The sequence below is a fragment of the Archocentrus centrarchus genome, chromosome 23 (genome assembly GCF_007364275.1).
Source record: "Archocentrus centrarchus isolate MPI-CPG fArcCen1 chromosome 23, fArcCen1, whole genome shotgun sequence".
Classification (NCBI taxonomy): domain Eukaryota; kingdom Metazoa; phylum Chordata; class Actinopteri; order Cichliformes; family Cichlidae; genus Archocentrus; species Archocentrus centrarchus.
In genome coordinates this window covers 24,016,574-24,043,831 of record NC_044368.1, presented here as the reverse complement: position 1 = coordinate 24,043,831, position 27,258 = coordinate 24,016,574, and the positions used below count along the sequence as shown (strand labels likewise).

The 27,258-nt window shown below is 39.5% G+C and overlaps 2 protein-coding genes across 2 annotated transcripts in view; one reads left to right on the top strand and one right to left on the bottom strand.

Annotated features, from left to right (window-relative positions):
• Positions 1-77: 77 nt before the first annotated feature.
• Positions 78-6,074, top strand: redic1 (regulator of DNA class I crossover intermediates 1). The gene is made up of 14 exons (XM_030720545.1): positions 78-386; positions 482-521; positions 1,603-1,753; positions 1,881-2,013; positions 2,150-2,207; positions 2,288-2,402; positions 2,503-2,603; positions 3,543-3,670; positions 3,758-4,000; positions 4,073-4,106; positions 4,366-4,393; positions 4,503-4,597; positions 4,975-5,635; positions 5,743-6,074. The coding sequence occupies exons 1-14, from the start codon at positions 364-366 to the stop codon at positions 5,934-5,936; spliced, it is 2,004 nt and encodes a 667-aa protein (XP_030576405.1). The 5' UTR covers positions 78-363; the 3' UTR covers positions 5,937-6,074.
• A 713-nt stretch (positions 6,075-6,787) lies between these two features.
• LOC115773715 (proton myo-inositol cotransporter-like) overlaps positions 6,788-27,258 on the bottom strand; it is an 89,438-nt gene continuing 68,967 nt past the window's right edge. Inside the window, exons 5-10 of the mRNA XM_030720595.1 lie at positions 14,880-15,043; positions 14,608-14,728; positions 11,133-11,258; positions 10,882-11,000; positions 10,010-10,162; positions 6,788-9,036 (exon numbers count right to left, since the gene is read on the bottom strand). Of these exons, the coding sequence (XP_030576455.1) occupies positions 8,810-9,036; positions 10,010-10,162; positions 10,882-11,000; positions 11,133-11,258; positions 14,608-14,728; positions 14,880-15,043 (910 nt within the window). The 3' untranslated portion in view covers positions 6,788-8,809. The remainder of the gene's footprint in view (positions 9,037-10,009; positions 10,163-10,881; positions 11,001-11,132; positions 11,259-14,607; positions 14,729-14,879; positions 15,044-27,258) is intronic.

The following is a 27,258-nucleotide window of genomic DNA, read 5'->3' as shown; positions in this document are numbered from 1 at the left end:
GGTCTAACTGTCGTCGCTGTTTCTTTTTTTTCATTGGTGGAGCCGCCGGCAAAAATATGATTGGTTGCAAAATTAGCCACAACTGTTCCTGTATTTCACTGTCTGTTTTATTTTAAGCAAATATGCCACAAAGTTATCTAATATAGCAAATAAACCCGATGAAAGTTCACACACACATTTATATTTATAATTTACAAATTTCTGTATAGTTCTGAGCGAGGGTGGCCGCCGGTCTGGTGGTTGGTGCTCCTGCATATTATTACACTAAAAGCTAAGCTAAAGTTAGCTACCTAGCAAAAAAAATAATAAGGTATATATGTACTCTGAAGCCGTAACTAGATTTTGTGGCTACAGCCGTTAAAAATGAACTGGGTCGGAGGTTCAAGGTAAGGATAGGACATTTTGATTATGAACGCTAATGTCCGCCATAATGTTAGCCTGTGAACTTTAAGCTAACTTGACATGTATCTGCTCTTTGCAGGAATCGGTTAGTGATGAGGAATGACAGCAAAAAGCAGAGGGTGAGACACCCAAATAAAACTTATAAAGCATAGAGCCCTATAATGCCAATAGGGTGGTATACATTTCATTATTAATTGTCTACGACATGAAATATTGTGCCCTGAAGAAAACTTCCTACACCGTAAAGTCATGTTTCCGGGATTTTAAATTTGTTTGTAAATGGGTGGCCCACACAAAATCCTAATGTTTAATTATAAGTACTTATTCAGTGTGGACGACTGGAATCGAAAACACAATTTTCAGGCTCATTTGCAGCCCTGGGTCCTGTTGCAGAGTTATCATGCACAAGAATGGAAACATAATCTTCTGTTGTAAAATTGTTTTGATAAAATGGAAAAAAGTGTTTGAACCTTTTCCCTGAGTACATAAGTAGTGCACAGGTTGCGAAATATATTCAAAGTAGTGGAATGACACTTTTCAGAATCATACATTACTGGAACATAATTATTGATTTATTGGTGCATATGTCTCTATGTTGCAGCTGATCATTTTAATTACTTAGAAGTCGCTTGGTAGCTTGATCTATAATAATGCAAGTTGCAAAATAATAAGTAGCTTATGTTTAATAATGAATAGTATGGAATACATAATGCAACAATTTGATCCAAAATATAGTGGCGTAAAAGCAGAAAGCAGTATAAGATGGAAATACTTCATAAAGTAAAGTTAAACCTGAATAAAGTATTCAGTTACATTCCTACTGGTCCTATCCATGCTCTTATCTAATGGTGTTGGGGCTTGTTAGATTAACAGTACTCTAGTCCAGATTGATACATTTTCATTGTAACCAGTTTTGTAATTGGGTCAGACTTTGACCCACAGTAAAGTAAAACTGCCCCAGCAGTCGTGATGGAGCTCAGAGGAAACTAAAACTAGAATGTCAGAGTTCTCTTTATTACATAGTGGTAGTGTGCATCTGAAATTATTAAAGGCACATGCAGTATAGTGAATGACTTGTGAGCATAAAATTACAAAAAAAATCCTAGTACAGGACTTCATATGCTGTGTAGTAAGATAACAAATCTAGCCTTCTTCTTCCCTGTGCCCAGATAAATATTGGTTATGCCCTTTCTTTTCCAGGAATTCTTTGAAAAGAGAAAAATGCAACAAAAACTGAAAAACATGGGAATATCTCTCCCATCCCCCTCCCCTGGCGACGCTGGTTCTGGCAATGTGGACATAATGACTTTGTTTATCGTCAATCAGATTGCTGCTAAAAAAGGATGTAAAGGTGAGATCTGCAGTCATGCTCCAGTTCACCAGGAAGCAATGATCTAATAATCTAATAGGAGATGCCGAAAAGCAAGACCGGCCACTAGTGGCAAATGATGAAAGTGCAAAGTGTCCTTATTTTTCAGATCCTCCTAAAGTAGCAGTTCTCAGCAGTTGTAAAGGGGGAGTCAGGCGTAAGAGAAAAGAGCCCCTGGTGCTCCCAATGAGCCCCTGTTCCCCATCGCAGCTGTGTCTTGTTGAGGGCCAGCCTGAGTACAGGTATAGCTGCAATGTGGCTTATTTAGATCCACCCCAAAATATGTTTTTGTAGCTATTATGAAAATATAATAATAAAATAATCATCTTTATCAATCGAATGGAAAGAGTTCTAAAAATATATTTTCCATGGTAATAGTGTTCAAGGAAGCAGAAAAAGAAAGAATGTAATTCCACAAGGGTTCAAGTGTCAGCAGGTGAGTCACTTTCTAGCTCTTAGGGAAACGTTAAATCTGAACAAATTTTGAGACTCTCACTAAATTGCTGTTTTTCGAAGTTGTCACCACTACTTGAGTCAGGTTTCTCAGACAACAGTGCGTCTGACTACCAGCCTGCTGTGCCTGATTTGCCCAGCCCCTTCTCCTCCACCTCATCAGCCTCTTTGGGCCAAGGTTGTGTTATGCTAATAAGCTAATAACTATTACTCAATTACAATACTGTGCATTTTCCTTTGCATGGAGATATTTTATACAATACAGTTGGTCTCCATAGGAATTTTCCCGCTGCAGCTGAATCTCCAGAAGCAAAGCCAGACACCACATCACCCCTCTCCTGCACCCTGGGACACCTCAGTTCTGTTACAGACCAAGGCAGTGAGAAATAGCTCTTATTAGAATTACATCACTATTTTAAAGTTACAGTTGCATTCAATACATATTTTACCCCACTTGTGGTTCCATACCTAAGAAAGAAGTGCATGTGTGGAAACGGCTTTAACGGGCTAGCAAAGATTCCAGTAACCTACCAGAACCCTGCTTTACATTATGTCATTAAGTTGTATTGAGCAGAAACTGCTGAAGCAACTGGACAAATGGGCCTATTCTTTGTCTGGTGGTGAGGCAGTCCAAATGCTTCGTGTACTAGGAACCCTTCCACATCTCAGGGTCACCAGCATTTTGCCCCTTAACCTGTATGCTTTGCCCGAGTGGGGCAGTGAAGGCAACATTAGCTTTCACCTGCAGAAGAGTTCCACCTGCGAGCTCTGACCAGCCATGACCATTTTGAGCTGGTCTTGGCTGCTGTGGCTATCTCTCCAATGGCTTTCTTCGTTGCTTGGGATCCAAGCCAATCTTCTGAAAGAAACAGCGGACTGATGTTGGTTGGAAACCACAGCAGCCAACTTCAATGGGAAAAAATGAGGCTGCATGCCATCCTTTTTGCAGTGGCTGCCTCAACCAGATGTAGGTTCTTGGCTTCCTTCAGATTGTGAGAAATGAATAGCCTGTCCTCCTAGAGCACAGTGCGCTCAGCTACAAAAGATGGTTTTTGTACACCTAGACAAGTCTAATCCTGGGTGCAGAATTATAAATACTCGAGATTATACTTCCATTCAGTACAAAAAGAGAATATAGTAAAGAAATAGTTCCACAGGTATTTTATCCTATCAGGATAGCATTTTAGACTCTAGTCTTTAGGCACCAGTCTTTAGTCATTGATCAATTGCAGCTCTTTCTGGGAGAAAACAATAAAAATCTGATAAACTATGACAGAAAATGTGGCGCTCCTCTAACACATGCTGATTTTTTTGTCAGTTTTATCCTTTCTCTCAGCCCAGATGTATGACAAACACTTCTCCGTGGTCCTGCAAAGCTAACGAAACCTTCTTCCAACTGGAGACCCCCACAGCATCCCAAGTCTTCTTTAGCAGTCCAGAACAAGGGTGAGAACAAGTCTGCATTTGAATGGATTATTTTCTATCCTTAATTTAAGTTTAGTAACCAGTCAAAGCACATGCGTGTTACCACAGCAAAACCAAGACAGGAGACTGTGTGAGATATGAGGAGACCTTCTCTCTCAACCAACCAAAGGACAAAGAGTCTATGCTGGACTTCATGCTCAACCAGTCAGAAACTCAGCAGCAGTTTGAGGAAGATGTCTTTAGAGGCTTTAGCAATGAAGAATGTGAAAGAGAAAGCCAGTCTCATTCTGAGAGTGCAAAATCAAAAATATATCTCACAGATCAAACATCAGTAAAATCTTCAACACCACAGTAAGTGTTTGCATGTCAGATGTAATGAAATGAAAGTCACAAACTTTGAATCAACTTTTATTCTATTGCCAGAACTGTGCCTGACTCAGAGTGCATGGGAGCAGAGGTAAGCTGCTTTCTTAGACTATATGCAAGTGAGTAAAGTTGGCCTTTTATTGCCTCCAAGTGGTGGAGTTTGTAACTGCAGTGGGATTACAGTTAAATTTGTAGAAAAAAAATCAGCATAGACAAAGTTAAACCAGCCTCTCCAACCATCAGAAGCTGTCATACATGGCTCCTAACACTTTATGTTGAATATTGTTATGATGGGATTATATACATGGGCCCAGCAGCAGTGTTAGATGTTTATTCTGTTTCATTCACAGCTCTCCAACTACAGTGACACAAGCTTTTGTAAGTTTATAAGGAATCTCCATCTATCTGTCCATTTTCCTCTGCATGTTTGGGGAAGAACAAAAACTGAATGGATGTTTTTTTTTTTTTTTTTCTACTAATCTCACAGCATGCCCCGGACATGACACCGGGCCGCTGAATGACTCTGAATATTCGCCTTGTTACTCTTGTAGAGGAGATTACCTCAGTTCAGACTCAGATGATGTAAGTGAAGCTACTCTGTGAAGTTTATCCCAATTTTTTGAAGTTGGCAAGTTATTTTTTTTAATACATAAAAATAATCTTTCATCAAATCCCTTTAAACTGGAGGAAATTCATGTTTCATTTTTGTATTACTGGTGTTAATTAAACTGTAAATTCACTATCAGCACTGTGCTGGTTTCTGCAGCCTTCTTTTTTAATTGAACAAGTACAATACTATTAAACAGATCATCATCCAATCAACACCTGTCACAAATAGTTATCACTAAAAAGCAACACTTCTGCTCTTTGCACAGTGCCACTGATTTATAATAATCCTGGACAGATTTTCACACCATTTGACACACTGGCTATTTTCTACTTTTAAAATGATATATTAGGATGAAGACTGCTGTCAGCCATGTCTCCCAGCATCTGCTTCTTACACAGATCCAGCATTTAGTGCAAATACCCTCAATGTGTCACAAGGGAATCTAAAACAAAGATTCTCTGAGCTCAACCCTCACACCCCACAAACAAGAGTCGAAATGGACCTCAGAGATTACCTAAAAGTTACTGAGAAAATGACTACCCCAGATAAGGCCTGTGGAAGTAAAGGGCGAGAGAAAAAAAGCAGCACAGCTGCTCCTCACCCTCCAGCTCAAACTCAGAGCTCAGATGTCTGCAAATGCAAGAAAACCTCAAGTGAAACTCGAGATGCAGGAATTCAAACCGTATACACTCCCCGAGCTGAAGCGTGCGATGCTTCGACTCAGTGCAGCTTTGTTTCAGACAGTGCTCTCGGGTTCAGCTTGAATCTGCCGAACGCTGACATGTCGGAGCAGCTTCCAGCCACAGGGAGGCAGGCCGATACCGCCACAGAGCCAGATGCACTCACAGCTTCAACAGAAAACTCCAGGAGTGAAGAGAAGCAGACACCTTGGAACAAGAAGAAATCAAAGGAGGATTCCCTGTCAGGCAGGAGCATGATCCCTGCTAATAACTGTGACAAAGTGATGCTACAGAGACCAACAAACTGCTTTTTAAATGCTGAGAGCACAGGTAATGTCAGAGGTGTGACACAAAAGAAAAATAGTCAACTCACTTTATATTCTGTGAGAGAAACCTGAGATAGAAAAACCCATTCTGTTCTCATGTTTCTAATTTAGGTCAGGAGAATAAAGAGGGCAGAGATGAGAGAGAACAACACGAGAGCTGCCCTCCGATGAGAAACTTTTCAGATCAAAGAAGGGGAGAGGGCGCATCTGCCACCAGAGTTAACATGCTCTCAGAGGAGGCTGAAACGCTTCAAGAGATAGCCGACATCTTGCTCCTCCTGAAGCAGAGGAAAATTCAAGGCTGATAAGAACTGATGGATGAAGACAATAAGAAAGAAAGTCTGTTCTGTGCATGTTGTTTTAATTCAAAGCACTAGCTTAAAGCAATAAAACCACATTAAAAATAGTCATAGTTTTGTTCTTCATGCTGTGATAAAGTGAAATAAAGCTCCAAAACATGACTTTGATTCATACATTTATTTCTTTCCCCATATACACAATATTTCATGAAGATATTTATCTTTATATAATATAAACTCTAGCAAAACATGTACAGCTTGAACAATAAATATACGGCACTCTTTTTTTTTTAATTTGTATTTTTGTTATACCCCGTAAACTTTAGCAAAAACACACATAATTGGTTCACATAGAAAAAAAATGCAACCATTTTACTGATAAGTACACATTTAATGCCCCCAAGGACAGTGTTAACACAACTGGAGATTAAGGGCTGAACACCGCTGACCTCTGACCCTGGTGTAGCCTAAAACAATCACATTAAATATTTGGTAGACACAAGTTCTCATTACTCAGTCTGTGCCATGCACAGGTAAATCTGTGTGTTTTATATGTAGCAATACTTTCAGTACAAAACTAGCTTGCGATGTTTTAAGAAAACTCTCCCAGATCCAATGAAACAAATGGCTAAAATAATGTGTTTATGTTTTTGAATTATTGTTATTGTTTCTATACCTTTCACTCCAGAGAGGCTACTCTCCCTTAGCTGAAAAAAATGAAAAAAACATTCTGAGATTGAAGTCAGAATTCTGAGAAAAACAGGCTAATATATATATATATATATATATATATATATATATATATATATATATATATATATATATATATATATATATATATTTGAAAATCAGCATGTTTGTTCTTGAACAGTTATAGATTTTCCACATGAGGGTGCTTGTGTGCTACAGTATGTCATTAATGTCTTTCTTTTTAAACTCAGCTATTCCCATATGCATGTGTGTGTCATTGTGACACCTTGAAAACACCAAAATTACTACAATACTCGCTGGAAATACCACTGAATTTTAAAAGGTCACTGAATTTGAGGGTCAGCTTCAGGTATTAAAGTCTATAAATGATGATGGGTTAGGATCCATTGCACTGCTCAAAGGAAAAAAAAAAACTAAAAAAGGCCAGTGCTTTATCTGTTTTTGTGGATGTTTATGGGTATTTCTGTAAATGGTAAACTTCAATGTGGGTTTAAAAAATATGGAAAATAACTATAAGAAATTAATATGGAAAATTCCTCCATTTGAAAACATTTCATTGTACTGTATTTTTACAATTTTCTTCAGCGTGACTGCTATGAGAAACCTGTTCACTAAGTACAGCAGCAGCCTTTTAGCCCCTTATTTACCCCCTTTTTTGTTTTGTTTTGTCACACAGTTTTCTACTTTCCAACAGTTTTGCTACACAGATAATTACGTGTATTTAGCTAACAAGGTGGAACCTTACACAGTTTACACTTTTACAAAACAACATTGCCAAGTTACGCTAAAGCCTACTCCTCAACTTTTGACACAAGAACTACATAAATGATATGCTCTGCTATTTGTACATAAGGCTGTGAAGGAAGACACAAATCAAAATACATGAAATTAAAGTCAATAAAATTCCATTACAGGTGAAATCCAAATATGCACATGTTAAAATAAAATAAGCCATGTAGACCTATGGGGGAATGTGACTGAAAAATGGCCATTAGGCACCTTCACAATACACAGGCACTAATGTTGTCATGTTCAGATAGGTTGAAACACTTAAAAATCTCAGTCATCAAACTAAAGCTTACGTTACTGATACAGACAGAACAGCCAGGTTGTCTTTGCTGGATGTGGATACGGTATATCCAGAAATAATGGCAAGCAAAAGTTCATGACGCACTTGGGTGTGCAACATTGCTTCATTGGGTGGGTTTTGCAAAACGTATTTGAAATTAAAAAATAAACAGTGCTAAAGAAATGTTTTAATTCATCTTGACCTGGATTAACAAAAGCATTTAAAATAAATAAATAAATATACAAACCATAGCATGAGGACTTATAGTCCTTTCAGTGCTGAGGTGCTCAGTGGTTTTGTTTCGGCACCCGCTGACAAATACAAGTTTTCCTAAGCTGTAATGATATACTGTGCATCTGTGGTGACTGCTTTTCAGAGAAACATAAACTGCAAACAGAAGACCGATCAGCACAAGGAGCTGACATTAAAGTGTGTTATGCTACAAGCTGAACCAACAAGACAGCGAAACGTGTCTCATACACCAAGGCATAATGGTACGAAAGACAAACAACAAGAGCTGCTGTCCAGTCAACAAAGGTTTTATTCACTGTAATTGTATTCGGACACGATGCTCTGGCAAAAAACTGTATCTAAATCATAAAATCACAAAATATTAGGGACAATCCGAGTCCCTTGTATTTTGTATCTTTGTATCTGGTAAACAGTCATACCTATGAAAAAGACACTGGAGTTCTATGAATTACACTTTGCCTACTATCAGTGAAGAAGGCAATGTTGTGGACTTCTATAGTTGAGCTAGCTGTTGGACATGGTTGAAAAGTCAGCTGCTGACTTAAACTGGTCTGAAATCAGTTCAGCCCTGAATTTAGAGAATAAACTGAAGAGAAATATTTATGCTAAAGCATTTAGTGCTGATTGGGATTTCCTGAATTGACTGCTCTGAAAGTGAACTGGTACATGTTACTGATAGAAGCACAGTCTTCTGAAATGTGATTTCCAACCTCTGACTGAGGGAAACCAGTAGCTCCTCAGATTACAGAAAAAGAAAACCATTACAGACCCAGCCGCTCTGTATGTTTCAGTAAAACGGCTAATGAAACACCCAGAGGGAGGTCAGCAACACTACATCTGTCTACATCTAGTCTACATCTGATGCGTCATTGTCCGATAGATGGTAGTTTGAACCTTTGACCCGGATGTACTCAACCTGCCGTCCCTCATCTGAATCAGAGGCGCCGCAAGAACAAAGCTGGTTTTCGAACAGCGCCTCGATCTCCTCCAGGCGCCGGGATTTGGTTTCTGGCAGGCAGCCATATGTGAAGGCAAAACCCAGCAGGGCCATGCTGGAGTACAGGAAGAAAGCTCCTGAGAAGACAAAGCAAAAGAACACACTGTCACCGAGGATGGCCACCCACAAAGATGAGAAACACAATAGCACAACTTTAGACTTTTTATAAAATGATTTGCTTGTTCTCATTCACGGCCAGAAAAAGAAACACCAACGGTGACAACAGATCCTACGGGCAGCTAATATTAGATTATGACTGCCCACGCACTTCTAAGGACGTGTGTGTGTGTTGTGTGTGTGTGTGTGTGTGTGTGTGTGTGTGTGTGTGTGTGTGTGTGTGTGTGTGTGTGTGTGTGTGTGTGGTGAAAAATGAAAATGTTTTGCCACATCGAAATCTTGCTTTCAGACTGTTGGTCACCATGTGATAAATATGGAGTGTAGGTAAAATGCCCCTGTCAGTGTGGCATTACAGCAGGGTTAACAGGAAGTAAATAACTGTGTTACAAATGGAAAATAAGCATTTGTCCAAAAAGAGTGACATAGGTTTAATGAGATTTTGTCACAAATGTGGTCCATATTTTATTCTTGTCAGAGCACGATGACACATTTATGCTCCAGCCAAGCGTGCATTAAGCCAATTTAACCATTTTTATGCCAACATCTTGTGTTTTCCCAGCTTTGACATTATTTGCCTCGTTTTTGGTGATTTCTATTAAGTAGATGAATTAGTGAATGAGTCAAAATTGATAATTAACCCAGTGGATCTCAGGATGCCTCCACAATCACCCCTGACTGATTGATTTCCAGCTCTGCGAAAGGTCAGCTCCTTCCTGTCTGAGGGGAAACCTACTGTTGTGCCGCACTGACTGAGGAGGTATGTAAGGCGGGTGGAATAAAGTGTCACTTCAGGGTATCAGTTCTGTCCTTACTGGCCTTGATGAAGACAGTTGTTACAAAAGATCTACGAAGTGCAATTCAATGAACAGAGCCAAATAAAGAATAAAATCTAAAGCAATTGATTTGCTCACAATTTCCCACACAGAAACTGACCATAGTAGGTGATGTACTGAGCCAGGTGGAGGAAGGTAAGTGACACCAGAATGTTGAAGGTCCAGTTGACTCCTGCAGCGCAGGCGTTCCCTGTGCTCCTTGCCCACAGAGGATAGATCTCAGAGTTGATGGTCCACGGCATCGGACCCATACCTGGGATAAAGAAGTGAGAATGAGCTGTGGGACCACTTGATCAGCAGATGGAGATTTCTACATCTTCAACAGGGAGACAGATGGAGAAATACAAAAAAGTAGCACTTCACAATACAGTGTCCAACTTATTTCATAATTTTCAGACATTTACAAACAGTAACTGAAGCGTATTACAGTGTGAAACATCTCTATGAATATGCAGCATATATAGACAAGGAAGCAGATATTTTGTATTGGAAGCTTCTGATTCCATTTGTAGGTTGAGTCGTATTGACCAACCAAATTTATGCAGGCTTTGGCTGCGTACAGGTAAACAGTCCATGTGGAAAACAAAATAAAAGAATGCATGCCAAAATGCAGCTTTGTAACTACTGGCTGTTGTCTGAATATGAGATTATGATTTAGCTTTTTATTTGCTTTCTTAAATTGATCTGCATTCCTAGTTGGACTGTAAACAATGAACAGCACACAGACTCAGGATTTAGACAGCAGCTGATGGACTGTTAGGATTATAATGGATCCTGTTGACTCTGGTGAGCACTCAGGTAAACACATCTGCTGCCACAAGTCCAACACAGAGAGGCTCAGCTTTGGCAGAATTTATATGTTCATTTAACTTTTTCCCTATTTTTTCTTTTTATTGCTCATGGTTCATTTTCCCCCAAAAGCAGCCCTGTCGTGGATCTCAGGTAGAATAAAACTAAGGTTCAGTCTCTTGCCTGGAGCAAATGCAGCCAAGTAGAGCACCAGACCCAGTAAAACCAGCCAGGAGAAGGAGGTGGGACAGTAGTTGTAGGCCCAGTAGGTTTGATCTCTCATCAGGGTGGAGTTGGAACATCTGTAAGAGGCGAGCATATCTGTTAGTCTTTGTAAGCCCCTCTTGAAACTGGGTGGCAGTTAAAGGTGAAACCTGTTATTTCACTGCATCCTAATTCACTTCCACACGTTCACTTTGCATCCTGTGACTCACCTGCCCCATGCTGCGTGCTCAGTGGAGGCCTTATTGACTGGCACACAGGAGGAGGTAAGGAGCGCCGAGCCATTCTCACGGTAACAGAAGCCACATCCAGGATCCAGCATGCACGGCTCACACACCCTGCACACCAAACAGAAGACACAACACGCATTACCTCTAATTTCTCTGAAGACAATCAATCAAACTGCAGCTTGTAATCACATTCCTTTACTTCTCAATATTGTTTTTTCTGGCTTTGCTCTGTAGGATGCTGACAGCCTGTTGAGGATGTAAGCCAGAAAATAAACTTATCTACCTTCTGCTACTGGACAACATGCAGCTATAATAGAAAACAGCTTTCCAGAGACTTAATTTTAAGTCATTTCATTTCAAATTCCCAGAAAAATGGTTTATGTTTAGTAACATAGATTAACTCTATATCTTTATTATTGGATTCAGTTCAAAGTACCCCAAATTTATCTTATTCTGGGCCTTTATGCAACTCCTAATTTCATCCATTGTCTTAAGCAGTTTTAGCTCCCTTCTCCCTGCCTCTTAGTCAACTTTTTTCTGATTGGTTGCCCCTCACAACAGAAGATTTTTATAGCAAGTGGGTGGGGCTTCTGTGCTTACTGCCAGGGCTATGTGCCTAAAAAGCCCATCTTAAATGATATGTAATGGCTTTGTGTCACACAGAGCCAAGAGTAGGAAAAACCTGTCTGAAACCAAGGCTTTAGACCCGTTTGAAGTCTGAGCTCACTGGGATTATTCGCTTCCTCAATGCAGAGAGAACTTTTCAGGAGACTCAAGTTTCAAATTCTATAGTTTTACCTCATTTATTATTCAATCAGATCAGCAACACTCGAATCTTTTGTCTACAGTTCAGTTTTCTTTTGATGGGAAAGGTCATCTAAAAATCCCTATCAGTAAAAATATCTTTCAATAATGGCTCCCCTTTAACCTTAGACAGTGCATTCCTTCAGGAGACACTTGGACTTCAGTGTTTTTTCCACTGTGACACATCAAGCTGACATGGAATGAACCTTCACCTCTGGAATTAGTGGACAACCGACTCTACCACCTGACGGCCAACACAAGTTACTCTTGATTTTGACGAGAGCTTGGAATTTCATGTTTGCTCTCCACCTTAAGGATACATCTTTAAATCAGACATCCCATCATCAACACACACGGGAGGCCACTGATGGTCCCGGTGCCCTGTTGATGCTGCTGTGGTCAGTGAAGGGATGCGTGTGGGTTCATATGAAGCAAAGTGAATTCAGTGAAGCCATTCTAGTGTGGTAAAAGCACTCATCTCTCCCAATTATCCCTGCGTGTGTGTGGCGGTGTGGGTTATAGTGTGCGGTCAGTGGACAGCGAGTGCATCAGACTGTCTGACGTTGTGATGAAAGACTGGCGTTACACACGAGCTTCATCTCGTGTCTGTGCAAGTGAGAGCAAAATGCAACATCTGATCACTGATTCATTCGAAAACAAGCTCAGGCCCTGTGTGTGCATCTGCTTTTTGCTGCTGCTGGGGACAGTCAAATGAAATGGGAGTGACAGCTGTTGGGTAATGAAATGTTTATTATTAAATTTTTTAATTATGTAAAATATTTGATGACAAGTTACAAGTGACTTCCAACACCTATGCTGGCCCTGATTTTGACCTCTAAGCAAACATGTAGATCTGTATTAATGTGTGTGTGAAAACCTGCAAGAACTTCACCACCAAAAACCTTTTAGGAAAGTTTTATTCTCTCTCCACCACTTAGTGTCCTCTGCTGCACCCTGAATTGATACTCTGAAATTGCTCAATTTTAAGTGCTTTTACTAAGAACAGAAGTGCTCCAAGGTCAGCAGTAGTTTTCTCATGCCAGCACCCATTTTTTTGGTTTCTTATTTACCATTTTATGCTATTCTATAATACCAAACAAATTTACCACTTTGTGTTTTCATCTACACATTGTCACAAAAGGTAATCCCCAGAAGACACCTGAATGTAATGTACCTGTATTATCCCTCATATCTGTTAGATGATCAGTGGGAGTAATTCAGAGGGACTCAGAGGTCTAAAGTCACACCTAGTCCTCACATCCTGAGCAGAAATAACAGCACTCCGTATCAGCTGTGATAGTGTAGCTGGTACTGTTTGCATCATGTATGTGTCTTTTGGTGCACTTACTATAGTAGTAACACCCCAAAAGTGTCAGATTTTTTTTGTGCAAGTCACAACTACGCAAAATCCAGTTAGAAGAACACGTGACAGATGATTTACATTTAGTTCAGATCAAAATAAAGGCCGAATTTGAAGATTGGTGTGACCCAATGCTTAAGCAGTCATGTATTAATGTGGTAATGATGACTGAGCAGCTATGGAATGGAACGTCACCATGTTGTTGTGGTTCAGAGGCTCTCGGGGTCAATGTATGATCTGAGAATGAACCAAATGTCACAGCAGCTGAATGTTCCCCTGCAAAATTTAGTAAAAGGACAAGTCACTGTACGCTAAAAGAAAACTGTCACAAGCTGAACAGGCAATGAATCAACAATGCGTTCGAGGAGTTTAAGGCTTTTGAAAAACTTCTCGTGGTCGAAAATCTTCCCTAAAGTATTGGTCTACATGTCTTAATCTTTTAATTCTGGTGTTTTCAGTCCCATTGCTACAGGTGTATAAAATCAAACACGCCATGCAGTCTGCCTTTACAACCATTTGTGAAAGAAAGGGTCATTCCAAAGAGCTCAGTGAATCCAAGTGTGGCATTATATTAGGATGCCACCATAACAACAAGCCAGTTTGTGAAATTTCTTCCCTCCTAGATATTCCATGATCAACTCTAAGTGGTATTATTGCAGAGCAGATCCATGTAGGAACCACACCAACTCAGCCATGAAGCAGCAGACCACATAAAGTTACAGAGTGGGTCACAACGTGCTGAGGCGTGTAGTGCATAAAAGTCGTGATTGCAGAGTTCCAAATCTCTTCTGGCATTAACATCAGCACAAAAACTGTGCACCGGGAGCTTCACAGCATGGGTTCCCACGGCCAGCTATTTGCTTTTATGCCCATTTTGTTGCACTTGTTTCCAAAAAAAAAATCATTATATATCATCATTATCATTATTTATTTCACATGCAATAACCCCATTATGGAGTAAATCTTGGTTGCACAGTTTGGTGTAAGGGCTATGGAGTAATTACACAATAGATTAGTGTTTAGACTTGTTCCCTAAAAGACTCAGTTTTGATGAGAAATTCTGTCTACCGCTGTATAAAATCCTCTGGGAAAATGATTTTTATTGTTCTACCAAAAGAAAATAGTGCTTTTTTTTTTAATACTCTGCATTTTCTTCTGTGAGCTAAAATGATGAACAGTGGAACAACCAGAATAAATGTGGAAAAGAAAAATATTATTTCTTGTTGGAGAAGGGCATTGCATACTGCAAGACACAGTCCCAGACCTCTGTGGGTGTGTAGATAATGCACTCACTGGTACTTGGAACAGGTAGAGTTGGCCATGGCGGGGTCTAATGGGTGGTAGGTGACAGGAGGACTGTGCTCTGCAGACATTAGGAAACCGATGGCCAACAGACTCAAACTCAAACATGTGCCTGTCAAAAAAAAAAATTATAAGTAAATTACACATGTATTAATGTATTTCCCTTACACCTGTTAGATGATCAGTGGGCGTAAATCACACAAAAATTACTATTAATATCCTTTCTTGGTGTGGGCAGTTCAAGTCTCCTCCTTGTGGCTTACCAATTATACTGCCTAAGGTGAGCTTCCTACGCCCCACTCTCTCCACCAACCACACTCCCAGCAGAGTAAACAGGAAGTTGGTAAGGGTGGTTAGTCCGGCCAGCCAGATTGCCAACCTGTCATCCCGCACTCCTGACATCTGCAGGATGGTGGCGCTGTAGTACCTATGTGACATAAGAGACAGAAGAAAACAACAAAGTTAGAGAATAATTACTTTGCTACACCTTGGTCTTAATGAAGAGTAAAAATGAAGTGTAAAAATATGACGGGAATGTCCTGAGATTGCATTGATTCTTTTGCTTTGCACCAAGCAGCTGGTCACAATCGCAACGTGACTGTACAGAACCCCTGGTGGGAGTGAACCTGTCTCCTAACAGTCATGGTCTGACTGGGAGAAAGGTAAATGGACTGGTACTTATAAAGCACCTTTCTACTCAAGTTGAGGACTCAAAGCACTTTATATTCTCACTCACCCAATCACATACACACTCATACGGGGTTTTTGTCTGTGCCAAAGCACATTTTCTAACATTCGCTCACACTAGGATGAATGCATCAGGGGCAACTTGGGATTCAGTATGTTGCTCAAGGATACTTCGACGTGTGGACAGGAAGAGCTGGGAGATCAAGCCACTGACCTTTCACCCGGTAGATGATCCGGTCTACTACCTTAGCCACAGCCACTCAGGTGGTAGGGCAGACTGACTGCAATCACTCTCGGACTGGAAAAGGTCTGCAAATAACTGCCATAAACGCAGACAAATTGCCAAGACATTGCAATCAATCTTAGTCTGCACTGATGAGTGCAATTCGTCTGTGACATATTTCTTTGTAGTAGACTCAGCTGGTTGCCAACTGGTTGTATACTGGTTATATTCATATATAAAGGCAATGCTGCCAAGTGCCTGTGTCAATTTGCAGTTAAATCACTGTCTGGCAGCAACTTTGTCACTATTTGTATGTCTACATTTATGTTTATGAGGTTCTGGCTGGACTCTAAATGCATGCAATGTGAATTTCTGTTTAATGTGTGTATGCAGACAGCAACACATCTGTGATTTTTGCTGATTCATCACACTTAACCACAAACAGATTGCACGTGCTTGCCAACTTGACTTTATCCAATGGAAACCGATAACAGACTGACTCCATCTTATTGCTATTTTATTGCATCATCTAGAAGATTTGAAGATGGTTACTGACTGCGAGTGGTTGCAGGCCTGGTCTGTTTCTTTGAAGCAACCCTTTCAAAGGCAGCAAGATCAGTTTCACTGGACACAGTTGCAATAATTGGTGGTGCCGTGGTCTCCAACCACTGCTTTCCCTATTGAGACTGCAGCATTAACAGTCTACTCACCAAAGTCAGCTCTGAAATGTGGGAATACAGCAATTAAGTGTTAATTGGGCAAGAAATAAGAGCAGCACATGTAAAGAATTTAAAAGTTCCAGTTAATGCTGTTTAAAAGTTTGGAAAATACACATTTCACATTTCAAACCACCTTACAGAGATGATTAAGCATATTTAGTAGTGATTTTTATAAGAGCTGGTGAGATTAGTTGTTGCATCTCTGGGTTATATAACATTGTTGGAAACATTTTGGATAATATAAGTACACAGACTCAACATTAACACAAGAATGGCCTAGTTATTTCTATGTTTGGTTGAGCAAAAGTTGCACATCATATCTACAAGTACTGTATAATTGTGTTTGCAGGAATATTAAGCAGTCTCAGCACAATATTATGGAATTAAGTATAAATATCAAACAGAAACATATATAAAACCACAAACCAACCACAGCCTCTCTTCTTAAGAGCAAGCCACTTATCCACCTCTCCATTTGAGCACCAGTCACTCCACTAGAGACAGCTAGCGATCAGTTATAAATAGGCTGTCTCTTCATCTCTCATACAGTATAATTATACTTGCAACTCTGGCACCATGTTGCTCCACGTAGGCAGATTAACAGCAATCATCATCAACAAGGCTCTAAGTGGGCTGTGGTCAACAATACAGACACCTGCACAGAGTCCATTTCCCATTTCAACTTTGCTACTCTGTAACAAAGACAGATGGGAAATAAATGGACACGTATCCAGAAGATCATCACACAAATGCACGCACCTGCAGGGAGTCTGTGTAAAATATAGCCAATAAAATTCTGTGCTTACAAAGTCTAAAGACACACAATAGATAGGGACTTGGCAACCTTGAGAGAATGCAACACAAACACAAAGAAGGTAAGACTCAAGAAAAAGCCAAACTAAATCTAAAGCATTGTCTGCCTGTGTGTGTCTCTAAAGGCAACTCAGAATTAGCATTCTGCTTTTCATCTCTTCAAAAGCATCGTTATCTCTCTCTTGTTCTTGGCTTTCTCTTTCTTTCTCTCTGTCTCTCTTTCCCAAAACAAAGACATTCATTTGAGGGATTTGCATAATAACACTTTACTGTTTTTTTTTTTTTTGCCATGGTATCCACTCAGACAGAACGAGAACAGAAACGGAAATGAAACGGTGTGACACTCTGATTTAAAAGCATGACCTACAGACCTATAAGGTGCACGAGGTGATAAATGTTGTAGATGGAATTATTCTTCTTCTGCAGACTGAGAGATATGACAGCAAATGTATGTGCTGAATGGACACACATATACACTACACACACACACACACATGCACGTACGAATGAGTTGGTTTTGGAGCAGCAGTAAGAGTAAAAGGACTATTTCTGTTCTCAGCAGTACAGCCTGCTGTGCTCCATCTCCAGCCCTGCATCTTCCTGATTACAGCACACACACACACACACACACACACACACACACACACACACACACACACACACACACACACACACACACACACACACACACACACACACACACACACACACACACACACACACACAGTGCTCTGACTTAAAAACTACTGTGAATAACAGCCTTCAAAAATGATCATTTTTCTGACCACAGTGCCAAGAAGCATGGCCTGTGTTAAATGTTAAAAGCATCTCAGACTTTAAAAGCTCCAAACACGTGGCAAACACGGCTGCCTAATTTCTGACAGATGTCGTTATCCATCATCAGCGCCTTTGTACACTCCTGCACTAATGAAATCGCTATGTAAAAAAACCCTCAATAAACAAATAAGTAAATCAACTTTTTAAAATTTTGAAATCATGTTTTTGCTTCTATTTATTTTTGTGAGTGTGTACAGCGGTGGAGGCACTGTCATGTTTTTGCGCTGCATTTCAGCCAATGGTGTTGGAGATCTTGTATGAGGTATGAGTGCATAAAAGTGCCATCATCCACCATGTGATCCATCATGCAATATCATCTGGAAAGCATCTGATTAGCAACAGCTTCGTGTTTCAGCATGACAATAATCCCAAACACACTGCCAATGCAGTAAAAGCATACATGGACAGAAAAAAACTCACTGAAACACTATCAGTCATTGATTGGCCTCCCCAGAACCCAGACCTGAACATTAATGAAGCAGTGTGGGATCGTGTTGACGGAGAACAGAACAAAATTCAGCCAACATCCAAAGAAGAGCTTTGAATGTCCTTCAAGAAGCCTGGAGAACTTTTCCTGAAGACTGCTTAAAGAAATGACAAGAAAGCTGCCTCAGAGAGTTCAGACTCTGCTGAAGAATAAATGTGGTCACACCAAATATTGACTTTCAAGCTCATTAGAATTATACAAACTCTGATTTTGCTTTATATACTGTATTCATATGAATGTTTTCACGTTTCAATAAATTCCCATTTTACTACCAAAATACAAAGAAATGAAGGGTGACTCAAGACTTTTGCACAGTACTGTATTTATACTCTATAGCATTAATTTCAGGATTTATCTCACAGCTATCTTTATTTCTTTATTTCACACTATTATTTACACATGCATGGATTTTTAAAATTCAGTCAATATTTATTGAAGTATCTGTCTAACTTTGACTTGAATGGCTTTCCATAACAATAAAGGCACGACTGGATTACTCTCAGCTGAAGAAAAGGAGAACACCTTAACAAAACAGAGCACATTTTCTTTTTTGTTCTGTATATTTGCACACATAAGCAGACTGCTGTTTGTCAGTGTACAAAGAAATGAAGCAGCTTAGTATTGTCATGGACATTTCTCCCTGGATGACAATGCGGCACATACAACACACTGTGGTGCAGAATGTCGTGTTTATTTTTTATCATTTTTCCCACTATGATATCAGGGATTTCGGTTTTTGTTTATTTTATAGTTTTTCTGCAGTGCTACAAACCTGAAGGGTTTCAGCTGTCACTTCTCATACAAAGTGACACCTCTCAGTCTAAAACACCCACTGGTTGTCAGCTATTAACACACATCACAGAGTGACAGGGAATACTCCATGTAGGACTTGAATGAAACAGTAGTGTGAGGTAGTTTCAGAGGGCTGTTTCATAAAATCTTCATGCTTTTCATTTGAAAAATCCATTTCTTTTAACGATCAGAGGAGCCTTTGAGAAAAAACTTCAAAGCACCTGTAATAGCTGAGGAAGTGGAAGGGGCTTTCCTCTGAGCTGTCTGTCGCTCTGTGTTAGTTCTGTAATCTACTGGTGACCTGTGCAGGGTGTCCTATAACAGCTGAGACAGGTGCCACAGAAGTGACTGAAAGCTGGATAAGCACTTAAGAAAATGCAATAGATGTCCATAGAGCAGCAGCAGTAATGGTCTGCACCTCAGCAGCAGGTCAGAAATGTGCAGTCCCTCATTTTTGTTACATTTTAGATATTACTTAATATCCATTAATTCCAATATTATTTATTCTTTAAGTAATATTGTGCCTATAGTAGCAACTTGTCAATAACAAGGTGGGTAATAAGACTTGAAACCAGGGATTGAGAATGTAAACCAATCAGGAAAGTGTTTACTGAGGTCATGGATGAAGACTTCTATAGCCTTCTATATAAGAGCAGCTGCCTCCTGCTGGCCATTAGAGAGAATGTATGCTTACAGCACTTTGGCACTTGCTTCACTTTTCAGACCCTAAAGCTATGTCTGTCATTCTTTACACTCTTTGCAGTGCATAAACACACACACACTGTTAATCGTCAACGTGGGTCCACCCAACAAATACATACAAACTGGTAACACCCACAACTATAATGGCCTCGTCAGTGGATTTTGTTATTTTGCCCTTCTTTTGAATTCATATGTTCTTTCTTTTTTTATGCTTGCACCATCAGCCTTTCTTTCTTTTTTGGCTTTATGTAAACATTATTAGTTTTTTCTTGAAAAAAAAAGGAAATTATATTATGACTGATTTCCTGTGTTGAAATACTGTAAATTATGCATTATACCTGCTGGTTTCAAACCTTTCAGTGGCTCCTGAAATAGATGTGTGGTGTGTTACTGTGGCCTAGAGTATCCATGCATTATGCCTATAAGTATACTAAGGGGTGGTGTGTTCTTATATGTGCTGATGAGGTGGGGATGATGGAGTATGTGTGGTGTGGTTGTGGCCGGCTGTGACACTGCTGTGGAGTGCTGGCATAAAGCAAACAACAGAAGGTGTGATCTGGCCCTGACCTTTCTGAAAACAACTATAGATCAAAACTCCTTTCTAAAATGAATACAAGTGTTTCTTATTAAAAAAAAAAAGAAAGAAAGAAATAACAGACAACTCTTAGTCCATTTCACATGGGTGGTGATGAGAGGACACCTCTTACTCACGGTTGACATTTACTGACACATTACATTGTCTTGGAGGCTGCTGACTCTTAGAAGGACACGTCATGTCTTCTTAAAAGGCTGCACTGGTAGCTTTGAGTGTTTAAGTCTATTAAGTACAATTCACATACGCATTTCTATAACCCAAAGCATCCCAAAGGTTTTGAAGATGTGCTTATATTCCAGAGGAGCATGGAAACTTTGAGTTTCCTGTCATTAGAGGAATATTATTTGCACAGCCTGTTCTTGAAATAGACAGCGTAGGCCAGGGGTGGCTGATTAATTTTCCCAAGGGGCCACATGAGAAATTGGGACTATTGTGGAGGGCTGCACCTATAAGCTGAACTCAGTTCTGCTCAATATTAATTTTATTTCTTTATAAGATTATTGCTGTGACAACAGTCCCACTTTCTCATGTGGCCCCTTGGGAAAATGAACTGCATACCCCCAGAATAGGCCATTCCTTCAGGTGCTGAAAATCACATTTTACTTTAAAAGTCAAACTCTTGTGGTTCTGAAAAAAAAATGCTCAAAAATCATATTCATTCATTATAATCTAGTACAAAAAATATTGTGTTTGATCTAAATAAGCAGTTGGTGACAGAGTGAAAACGTGAACTGCAGTTCCTTGAAGGACACCTTGAGGTTGTCCAGCTAAATTGACCCCCATGTTACACTGCTTAACAGCAGAAATAAATATGTTTACTGCCTGAAACAAAAGACCTGATTGGTGTCTAAAGCCATTTTCAAAAAAGAACTTGCCCATTTAAAGTTAAGACAGTTTTGTCTTGTTCAGTATTTGGATACTTAAAGAGCCAATTCAGTTTTTCTTGCAAGTACATTTTGTTTTAAGCCTGTTTTTTTCTTACTAGGATTACACAATAATACACATAATAATATAATTATACAGTAATTACACAATAATTTTGTATACACAATAATTTTTCTTATGGGGTCAATAAAGTATCTATCTATCTATCTATCTATCTATCTATCTATCTATCTATCTATCTATCTATCTATCTATCTATCTATCTATCTATCTATCTATCTATCTATCTATCTATCTATCTATCTATCTATCACAATGACTGATGCATGTCTCTTGGTAAATAAGATGGGAATCATGGTACCATGTTTGTGTCTACTTGTGTATACATTTGGCAGAGTGTAGGATTAGGGGGATAAAACCTACACAGACTTGCTTGCGTAAAAACGCTAACAGCATGCGGGTCAGTGTAGATGATGCTGTGCTAAGGTTGAATGCTAATTGGCAGACAACAAAGATGAAACAGGAAGAGAAGCAGCTGCATGAAAAGCACAGCCAGAGTCTGCAGTGGACGCCTTTCATTGTGTTTAACACTTGGTTTAACTTGGTTTCTTAGTGTAACTCTGGTTGTCTGCAAAGCTGGCTGAAGGACCAACAACAGCACAAGCAAGAGTAGCCCAGAGTTCTTTCTGATGCTGCACCCTGGTAAACAGCTAAACAGTAAACTGCTACAACATGTAGACAACAGTCTGGAAAGCTGTGCTCAGGCTATGAGTAGGACCAGTGCACAACCATGCCAACCATTCGATTGCTAGGCAGCACTAGTACTAGCTAAAAACACCCCAGCGCTATCCTGCCAAATATGGATATGTTTCAAGAAAGAAAAAGGGAAAAAACAACAAACAAAATAGAGACATGCAAATGGCTAAACTTGTTGTTTCAAAATAACAAACGATAGCTGTACCTATCGTTTATATACAGTCTATGGTTGTGCAAAGCCTACAGTTGGTTGCAGCATTTTCTGTTCATTGCAAATAGAAAATCATAGATGTTTATGCACGAACACATGGATGTAGCTTCCAGGTCAAAAATATGAAGTTACATTCTGTCTGAAGGCCACCGGATAGCAATAGCTGTGGTTGCAAAAAGCCCTCTGGGCCCACAGAAGTCTACCGGAAAATGGCTTTCTGTCTCGACGTCAGTAAACACTTTCCTAATGAGTTTATGAGCTTGGTTACTCATTCTGGGTCATATTGAATAATAATAATAAAAAAAGTCTGTTTGGTAAATCTTCGTCATGAAAATAGAGGATTATCTGTGGTATGAAGCTACATGCTCATTGGCTAATAAGTTGTCAATCACAAGACATTTGCCAGTGAGAGCGCGGTTTCGCAGTCAGGCCCTTCCTTCCATCCATCTTTTATACTAACTTTTATAGTAACTAAACACCTAACTAAAAACCTTGTAGGTGGGCAACAAATTAACAGGTTTTGTCAGTTGATTAATTTTAATCACTATATAATTATAGCTTAGGTATGATGCATAGCAGAATATCAAAGTGAAAATCAAGACCAGCACTACTGAAATTTTTATGTTCATAGAGCTGATGTAACTGAATGCAAATCAGATTAGACAGGCCTGGTATGAAAGTCTTTTATCTTTTGTTTTAGTATGAATATAAGTATGAAACTGCCTGTATTCAAACACAGGTAGTTACATATTGCTATATTATCTGCATTCATAGGCTAGAAAAGTAAATAAGTGTGATAGGGTGTGAAAGAAGAGTAAAGGGAAGGTTTCTCCAAGCTATAGGCAAGAAAGCTCTAACAGAGTGCTACTTATCGAGAGAGCGCTGATCTAATTATGTAACCTAATAGTATGGATTTAGAGGCAGCTGAAGGATCAACTATAAGGGAGTAGTGAGATGGGGAGATGGAGCGAACAAACAAGTGTTAAGTGTGTGTGTATGTGTGTGTGTGAGAAAGCAGTGAGTGTGTGGGTGTGCATGTACGAGCGAGAGCTTGCATGTGACTGAGTGACCGCTTCACTGAGTAAGAGAGTAAGAGACAAGGTGTCAGAGCAGAGAAACAGCAGCAGGCATGGATGAAGAGAGAGAGCAGGAAGAAAGTGAGAAAAAGGCTGAAAGGTGAGAAGAAGACTGAATGGATGGAGAAAATAGAAAAGGAGGGATGTGGGAGTGCAAACAAGAACAATTGTACAGATAAGAAAAGATATGGGGAGAGAGAAAGAGAGACATATATAGAGAGAGTGTGCATGAAAGAGAGATAGACAGAGACAGGGAGACAGCGACTCTCTTGGGAACTGGCCTATTTTTCAAATGAATGCATGCAAACGCAGAACTGCATCACATTTATGCTCCAGAACAAATAAAAAAAAACATGTTCAGCTCAAACAGGTAAACCTCAGATTGGATGCTCTGATTGCAAACTCTGTAAACACACATACACATTCACACAAACCCGCATTCACAAAGCACCAAGTGTGACATCTGCAGATGTCTGTCAGCACAGAATTCAAACGCACTTGGTTGTGTTCGTTCTGCAAGAAGTTTAAAATGCACAACCCTTAAATCAATCAATAAGTTCATTAACATGTGGTGCAATCATGCAGGAATAGGACAAATATAACAGTACAGTTCACCATACAGTCAACTAAATCCAGAACTTTTCAGTTCATTTGGTTGGCTGTAAAAACAGAGAATAAAGCTCTACAAAAATAAAAGTGATGAGTACTTCTTTTTGGAACCTTTTTCTTTTAAATGACATAATTCACAGGAACAAGTTTTAGTTTATCAGGTTAAGGAAATTACTGCTTTGTGCTGTTCAGCAGTGTTTTGACAGTGCTGACCTTTGGGTGAGTGGAGAGATGGTGGGTGCAGAATGGAGGAAGATTTTGTAGCTTATTAGTGGTGCTGCACCCTCCACTGTGTTTTAAAACCCTTTCCTTCTGAAAGATAAATATATATATATATATATATATATATATATATATATATATATATATATATATATATATATATATGTATAAATGTTCGGAGAATAGCTAAGAGCTAGGAGTCCAGTATGTTGAATAAACTTTTAAAACTAATTGTTCTATTTTTGACCAAGCTAATTAGATGAGTTTTATAACAGCTTTTTTTGCTAACTTTTTTCTCCTCTATACTTTTTATTAAATTAAATATAGATAATTGTGATAATACAATTTTACAAAATTTTACAAATAAATAGAAAAGAGTTTGGGAAGATTTTGTTGCTAGGCTAGCATATTCCTGGCTAGCGAGGCGTAAGCTCATTTCAGTAGTTGACATGCTATTTAGGCAAGTAGCAACTACATCACCAAAGCCCGAGTAGAGTAGTTTGAAATGTTCATCTGAACGTTGCTGTCCCATTATTTTTATGTGTATATTTGTAATGACAGGTAATCTGCAGAAGAGATCTACTTTAAACCAATCAGAGGTCTAATGAGCCAGAAACTATGACTGGGGTGAAAAAATGAGCAAATTTAGAGGGAAAGAAATCAAATTTCTTTTTTTGGTCAATCAGTAAAATATTGCTCACTATTGATACCTGAGGAAAACAAACAAACAAGACAAAATGATTATCCAAACACAAACTCCTTATTAAAAGGTAATTTTAATTTACTGACATGGTGGTAGCTGAGCGTTTATTTAAAGTTTTAACATTATATTTTGCTGACTGGTCACAGACTGAAATGTTAGGATTGCTGCAAGTAGCCTACTAGCATTATTACAAGGTATAATGTTAGTGATATTATATTAACTTTAGCATTTATATAGTGTTAGCCACTGCAAACAGTTTGCATCATGTGAGTGGTTGCAAGTGGTTGTTGGAGGTTGGTGGCTGTTGCTAGGTGAGATTGGTTGCAAAGAGGGTGCTGCACCAAAAACCTCCTTGTGATTGCTTTGGTCGCTAGCAGGTTGCTGCGATTGCCTGTTGTTTGGATAAAACATGCCAAAGTGTCTACTAGCTGAGTGGCAATAAAACTTGATAAAGTGTGATTGGAAATTGGAAACAAAGAATATCCACCTTCAAAGTAAAAGCTGTGCCTCAGCGATACAGCCAATACATTTCGAAATGTGCAGCTTTTATTTTGAGGGCAAATTGTCTCAATTTGTGGTTTTTGGTGCACTTTTCACAGTTTCACTGCTGCTCAGAGAATAGCAGGTGAGTGTTTGCAGACAAGTCAGCATAGTCCATGCAAACTATGGGCAACTGCAGCAGTCTGCTATTGGTCAACGCAACTGCAAGGAGGCTTTCACCAACAGGTCGGGGAATACACATTTTTGTTCAAGACCAGTTTTTGACAGAGGGACGTGGACTGGCCTCGAGGATTGTTTGACTGGGGCCTTATTTACTTGACCCTTGTCATATGTCCAAAATGATGGACAGATTAACATCATATGGTTTGATCACGTGACTGGAACACCTCAATATCAAGACTCTTATTCCCACCTGAGTCAACGAGTCTTCCACTGGTAGGTTTTTGTGTGTTTGTGGGTGTCCTTCTTCAGCTTGTAAGGACATATGAGAAGACTTGGAGGCGTATGCTGCTCCTGTTAGTTATGATAGAGTTGCAGCCATGGTACATACGTTGCCTACGGTACCTATGATACTAAAAAAAAAACAAAAAAAAACAACAAAACAACTCCATGATGTTCCAAAGAACAAATGTGTCACCTACTCAAAGGCTTGTCAGAAAGTATATCCATGCATATGAAAGTAAATGATTAAGTGTTGAACTTATAATATTTACAAATACATTTTTACAGTAAATAATTGTTCTTCAGCGGGTACTGCATAGAACTGTCTATAACATACAAATACAGAGGTGAGACAGTCGAGAGATGAATGAATGATGGAAAGATTGTTGATAGTGATTAAATAACTCTGGTGTAAGAGGAAGTCGGGTTATGGTTCTTGTGCTCTGCAGTTGCACTCTTCAATACGCATCTAGCTTCCAAGTTTGAGGTCAATATCTTGCATGGCTACTGAGATACAGAAAGCATGACGGCCGGACAAACAGATGGAAGAGTGATCCCTGCCTCCCTGCCTCCCTGCCTCTCGGCAGGCGACACAAAAAGCCAAGTACAATCGTGTTTTCAGCTTTTTTGTAAAGGCATCGTATTGGTTCTGGAGACATTCCTAGTTTGGCTCAAATGATAGCTGAACACCATATGCACTTAGCAGTTGGCCATATTTTGGCTATATGTGAGCAAATGTAATTCCATCTGTAAAACAAGTAACTGTAGAGACCATGAATAGGGCCACAGGTGTTGTCAGTAGCCATTCTGACTGCAGGATATGTGAGGATACCATTCACTAATGTAAAAGACAAAGGTGTGAGATTCCCTTTTCTAACACAATAAAAACACTGCCAAAAGCACAGCTTGTACAAACTCGGGTTTGTGAGATGAGTAGAGTAAGAAGTGATCTTTCAGCCTGGTTTAAATTGTTTAAATATATGTATTTACATACTCTAAACATCACTCCAACTACAGACTAAGCATACGTGACATCCTGCTGTGAGGAGCATGTGAGTGTGATGTGTTTCTGTATGCAGTTGATTAGAAGCAAAATTAGAATATTTCTCATTAAAAAGGTCTGGCTGCGTCTCAGTGGGAGGCAGAAGATGTTGGCATGATTAAACTGCTTATGAATGCTTGAAAACATACAAACACAGGCAAAAACAACCCAGTGTTTTTAGTGTGGCTTCTTGGACACAAAACACACATACAATGGTGTGTGTTCTGCCAGCTCCTCGTGGGCCTGCCAGCAGAGTGACCATATAAAACTGGGTTTTCGTGACATTTCCAACATGACATTTATCTGTGGGACCATCTGTGTAGGCCAACTGGCACGTTTCA

Coding starts and splice junctions, on each gene's coding strand:
- redic1 (XM_030720545.1), top strand. CDS start 364: ATGAACTGGGTCGGAGGTTCAAG. Junction 387..481: donor AACTGGGTCGGAGGTTCAAG/GTAAGGATAGGA, acceptor TGCTCTTTGCAG/GAATCGGTTAGTGATGAGGA. Junction 2,604..3,542: donor TTCTGTTACAGACCAAGGCA/GTGAGAAATAGC, acceptor TTTTTTTGTCAG/TTTTATCCTTTCTCTCAGCC.